This window comes from Populus alba, chromosome 9, assembly GCF_005239225.2.
Source record: "Populus alba chromosome 9, ASM523922v2, whole genome shotgun sequence".
Lineage (NCBI taxonomy): Eukaryota > Viridiplantae > Streptophyta > Magnoliopsida > Malpighiales > Salicaceae > Populus > Populus alba.
In genome coordinates, this window is record NC_133292.1 from 2,834,784 (window position 1) to 2,840,391 (window position 5,608).

Sequence of the window (5,608 nt, forward strand, 5' to 3'; positions counted from 1 at the left end):
TTTCCCTTATCATTTTTTTATTGAAATTTTTTATCTATCAAATTTGATCTTTATTCTTTTGATTGTTACTTCTTTTATTTGAAATAATTTATGAAATGTTAATTATTATTATTTTAATTTCTTTATTTTTTTTTATTTTTTAGATTTAATCTCTATTATTTTGATTATTATTTATTTTATTTGAGATAATTTATGAAATTAATTTTTTTTTTAATTTCATTCTCATTCAACCTTTTAATTTGTAAGATTTGTTCCTCATTATTTTAATAAATTTAAGAGAAATAAAACATTAATAAGTTATTTTCCAACTCATTTTTCATGACATAACCAAATACTGGAAAGTGTTTTCCAACTTATTTGTCATTACACTATTAAACATCAGAAAATAATTCACTTTCCTGAAATTTATTTTTTTAAAAAAAACTAGTTTGCAAGGCTAAATCACATTCAAGAAGTCTTGGGTCAGTTTTTTCACAAAGCATGGTAAGGCTCTATAGCCCATATAAATAACCCAAAGACTACAAATCAGATTTGGAGAAAAGAGAAAAGCCCAGCTCAACAAAATGCAGTCCCAATAAGAATAAAAGGAAAATCCAAGGACCTTCAAGCAAATACAAATGATATTGCTCCGCTCATAAAACCCTAGCCACTTTCCCTCATATAAATTCCCCTAGTTTAGTCACTCTCCGTCGTCTGTTGAAACTTACAAGCTCGGCCATCAACCCTATTAGCATCCTTCGGCTTCTAGACCTACTCAGCTTTTAGCCATGGTAAGTGAAATCTCTATCACGTCCTTAAATCTCTTCGTTGTACTCTTAGCCTCCCTTTTTATTTTGCTGTTTTTGTTAATGTTGGTGTATCTGATTTGGAGGACTGAAAAAATTTAAATTTGTTTCTTTTGTCTTTTTTTCCAAGAAAATAAACAAGAAAGACAAAGGGAAGTGGGTTTTTGCTGATGTTTCGGATTTTGAATTTGCATATGTTTTAGGCGGAGAATGTTTGTGAATCGTAGGAAAAATATATTGTGCTTTGTTTTGATCGTTCATCACTGTGCTAGGGTATAGAGTAGTGGGGTTTTATTTTAATCATGCTTCGGAGGTGGTATTTGTTTATCAGATTTAGATTTGTTTCTTCTTAGTGTATTTTTGTTCTGATACAGTTTTGTTTATGATTTTATAGTCGAGGAGAAAGACAAGAGAGCCAAAGGAAGAGAATGTTACACTTGGCCCAACTGTAAGGGAGGGAGAGCATGTTTTCGGGGTGGCTCACATTTTTGCTTCATTTAATGATACCTTTATTGTGAGTATTCGTTCATATTAGCTAGAATGGAGTATAAATATTTTCATTATTGTCTGGTTTGATTTCATCTGTAAGTGATTTTGCTTGGTTGAAATAATTGCAGCATGTGACTGATTTGTCTGGGAGGGAAACCCTGGTTCGCATTACTGGTATGTGTTTTATAATGGCTTATTTTTCCTAATAATTGGTTCTTGAATCTGAGTAAGACATGAAAAATATATACGCTTTGCTTACTGCTCTATTTGCCTTTTCCATTTCAATTCCCTGTTTTGACTAGCATGATTTATTCTTTGTTGCCCGGACTTCTGTCTGTATTATACATGGGTGTGTTCGGACTCAATTAGGTCATTACCCTGATTACAGGGGTAGTGTTTACCTATGTCTGTGTAATCGCATTTGACACGTGCACTTAGGTGTGCAGTGGAAATCTTTTAATTATCTGAAAACACAATTTCTTACTGAATTTATCATTTTGTTACCATATATTGTTCAAGTATTCACTGTAGCCACCTTTGATGGTTTCAATGTTTTGAGCTGTCATATAATTGGGTAGTTTGCTATATTTTGGTTCTGCATTAACTCATTGAACTGTTGCTCTGGCATATGGCTTCAGGCCATTGTCTGCAATTAATGTAACTCTATATCTCCTTGAACCTAACATGTACAGGTGGAATGAAGGTTAAAGCTGACAGGGATGAATCTTCACCATATGCTGCTATGCTTGCTGCACAGGATGTTTCACAGAGATGCAAGGTTTTTGTTCTACTCTATACATAATACAATGATTTTAGAAAGTTCTTTTTTAATTTATAAGCTGTTTATTCACAAGTTCTTGCATCAACACTAACCTGGTTTCGAAACTAACAGGAACTTGGCATTACTGCTCTTCACATCAAGCTCCGTGCTACAGGAGGTAACAAAACTAAGACCCCTGGACCAGGTGCTCAGTCTGCTCTGAGGGCATTGGCTCGTTCTGGAATGAAAATTGGTCGCATTGGTAAGATATTGATTAGAAATAAAGTTCTAAAACTATTGATTGAAATTAAGTTCTAAAAAGAGTTTAAGATGCGGGTGTTACTTGATTTGAACTGTTGTTGGGGATGATTGAGGATTAAGCTTCAAGCTTCGGTGCACTATTTTATGTTTTCTGTCGAACACTGCAAGGTTTCTGGAGCTTGACATTTTAAATTTGTTACACGACTTTTAACAAATGTGAATTGTTTGTGTTCTGTGTTTTGAGTTATAAGTATTTAGCTCATTCAGTAATTGAACTAGAAAAGCATCTCTCTGAATCTTCCTCCACTGGCAGTAAATTTCATTTTTATTTTACTTTGCTGATGTCTTGTTTGTTTTCAGAGGACGTCACACCAATTCCTACTGACAGCACCCGCAGAAAGGGTGGAAGAAGGGGTAGAAGGCTGTAAGCTATCTCCCATCATAGCAGTTCCATTATGGGTGGTGGTGCTTTGATTGCTTGGTGACGGTTCTTTTCAATCCGGGATGTTTTTGTAGTTTTTATTATCCTATCAGGAGTTGACTTTGAATTTATATTTAAGCTTTGTAGAAACATAAAGATATGATGGAGTTTTGCTTGTGACTTTGATGTTCTAAATGAGGTCATTACTTGTATTGAAGTAATATTTTTTTTGACATGCCATTGCAAAGATAGTCATTTGCTCAAATTATCTACAAGTCATCCCTTGTTACATTATTTTTGAATCTGGTGTTTCATTCTCTGACTGTTAGCCTTTGCACTAAGCATTCCACCTGAATCTCACCGGCACTGGTTGTTCCCTTTCCGTTAACCATTCAGAAAGTGGCCTTTCATGTTCTATCTTGGGTTGATGTTATTTTGTTCTCGCACTAGCCGTTTGTACGTTTTGTTTGTAGCAAATGGTAAAACCTAGGAAACATTAGACGGCCTCTGCCATCAGAGCAAGAGCTTCTAGCCCTCAAGTTATCTCACTTTTTCAAGCAGTCTGACGAGATTACTAGAAAACAATGCAGTTACTATCTTAGGTTCAGAAATAATCAACAATCTTTCAGAACTCTATTCCTTTCTTGATTTAGCTTGAGTAACTTTAGACAACATAAATGCTCTGGCTAATTTTGTGTATCCTTATCTGCATCATGATGTCTTTCGGTTGATTCGGAATATACAAACATCAAACCTTTCCCCTGAAGGTTCATTGATGGATTATGGAGAGTAATTATTACCAATATAAAACAATTAGTTAAGATACCCCCTAGAGGCGATTGTTTAATAAAACTCAAAAACGAAAAAATAAAAAGGAGGAAAGTTAGAGATGGCAGAAGATCACCAAGGAACAAGAAGAAATGGTGGTAACTGTTAATGAAGTCTATCCTCAAGGTGTGGGTGCAAGACCAGACCTTGAAGCTAGAATGGTGGCAACACCGGTCTTGATGGCCTTAGCCAAGATGTTATCATCAATGCCAGCGGCGAAAAGGGTGGTGGGAATTGATACGGTCCCCGCACTAGCACTCACGAAGGCAGAAATTGCCAAAGCTGGTTCTTGAGCATCGACCCTGTATTGGAAGTGAACAAGCCCCTCCACCCTGTAGTGTGTCAACGAATCATACTTGAACAGAGTCGTCAACAAGGAAAAGGACCTCAGTTGAGCGAGGATGAGTGTGAGGTGGATTAGTAGTGCCGGCCGGGAATTGAAGCACTGCACAAGAAACACTTTGCCCGATACGAGCAGGGAATTCAGCTGCACTAACTTTCGAGACCGTGAAAGCTGTAGGTAGCGGTGCACCGACAGTGAACGTGAAGACTGTTCCACCAACTTTGGTTGCATTTAGTGGGACTAAGCAATCAGAAACAATATCTGGATCTCCAGCCATATCCATCGGGACGAAGGCAAATGAGGCTACTTAGCAATGAGAAGAATTTAATGGTGGGTGTAGCTGAGGCCATACTGAAGAACTTGATGTGAAGAGGGTAGGGCTCCAACGGTAAGATAATTTGATTTAAAAGATGAGGACGCACAAGCATTGAAGAGAACATTACCCTTCTGGCTGCAGGCCATCGCTAGATTCCTAAATTGGTCTCATGACCAATATAGATAGAGGTTTGAAGTAAAGAAAGACACCAAAAACCTTCTCGTGTGCCGCTGCAATTCTTTCTCAAATCCAGAATACAACTAATCCCACAATGGTCTCATCTTTGCTAAACAAAAATAAAATCCTGCCCTTTCTCTTAGTTGCTTTGTCCACTTCTTCGATGGTTCAGGCAAGCGATCCTGACATTGTATCAGACTCCGATGTCCCTGAAAACTCAATTCCTGATGCAGACCTCTTCACTTTTACTGGAATCCGCGATATCACCCCAATCCATTGAGCTTCCTTTTCTTGTTGCTTCTTGAGGCTCGTTTTATTGACACCACAAACAGACTTTTCACTCAAACGCTTTGAATTGGCGACACTTTCATGTTCCCGGAGGGACCTGTTCATTTTCAATACAATGCTGACATCAAGAACCCTGCCATCTCCATCTCTTCATTTCGTAGTGCAAATGCTGGAACCGTCTCGGTTCCTGCCTCTGTCTTTGCCAATGGAATCGATGGTGTGGTCCTTGCCAAGGCCTTCAAAACTGATGTTTCCACTACCCAAAAGATCAAGGCAGGCCTTGCAGCCAAGGCTTAGACTGAAGTTCCCCTTTCCTGTACCTTCTGTTGACACTATTCATCTTTTCCAAGGGGAGGCCAAGATTCATTGCCTACAAGCCATGTAGAAGTAGATTTGATATCTTAATGTTTCATTTCATCTTGGTTTTTGGCTAATAAAGCAGATGTGTTTTTATTAAATGCAATTTTAGTTGTAATCGTATGATTGGAACTGAATTATTATCATCAATTGTATGACAATATTTAGTTTCAGAAGCTGAAAGCAATTCTACTTGAAATGATTCATCACATATTGCACAAAACTGAGCCAGTCTACGAAAATAGTTTTGCTGCTGCCTGCTTCCTTCAATTAGCACAAGAACACAGAAATTTCCACCAGAATTTCAAATGGGAAGGATTAACAGCTCCCCATTTTTTCCAGATCTCCCCTTGGTTGCCAGTCTTGACTTCAACAGCTCCCATCTTAACTGGTCAACTTTGAACGTGGTATTTGGGTCCAGTGCCGGTAGCTGATCAACTCTGAGAAGCTCATTACCTTACCGTATTTGCTCGTAGTAATACGAATATATATTATCTTCGATCTTAATAATATTAATGAAATCTACATTTAAAACACAATTAACGAATATATATTACATGTTAAATAATATTTTATTTTAAAC

The 5,608-nt window shown here is 37.2% G+C and overlaps 1 protein-coding gene and 1 pseudogene across 1 annotated transcript; one reads left to right on the forward strand and one right to left on the reverse strand.

Moving 5' to 3' along the window:
- The first annotated feature begins 608 nt into the window (after positions 1-608).
- LOC118053818 (small ribosomal subunit protein uS11z) lies at positions 609-2,949 on the forward strand. The gene is made up of 6 exons (XM_035065199.2): positions 609-770; positions 1,180-1,299; positions 1,403-1,448; positions 1,967-2,052; positions 2,167-2,296; positions 2,656-2,949. The coding sequence occupies exons 1-6, from the start codon at positions 768-770 to the stop codon at positions 2,721-2,723; spliced, it is 453 nt and encodes a 150-aa protein (XP_034921090.1). The 5' UTR covers positions 609-767; the 3' UTR covers positions 2,724-2,949.
- A 704-nt stretch (positions 2,950-3,653) lies between these two features.
- Positions 3,654-4,237, reverse strand: LOC118053816 (germin-like protein 9-3; annotated as a pseudogene).
- Between the last annotated feature and the right edge of the window lie 1,371 nt (positions 4,238-5,608).

What these genes read in the sequence shown, in the direction of transcription:
- LOC118053818 (XM_035065199.2), top strand. An exon ending in AACCCTGGTTCGCATTACTG is followed by an intron (nt 1,449 to 1,966) that starts GTATGTGTTTTA and finishes TAACATGTACAG; the next exon opens with GTGGAATGAAGGTTAAAGCT. An exon ending in ATGTTTCACAGAGATGCAAG is followed by an intron (nt 2,053 to 2,166) that starts GTTTTTGTTCTA and finishes CGAAACTAACAG; the next exon opens with GAACTTGGCATTACTGCTCT.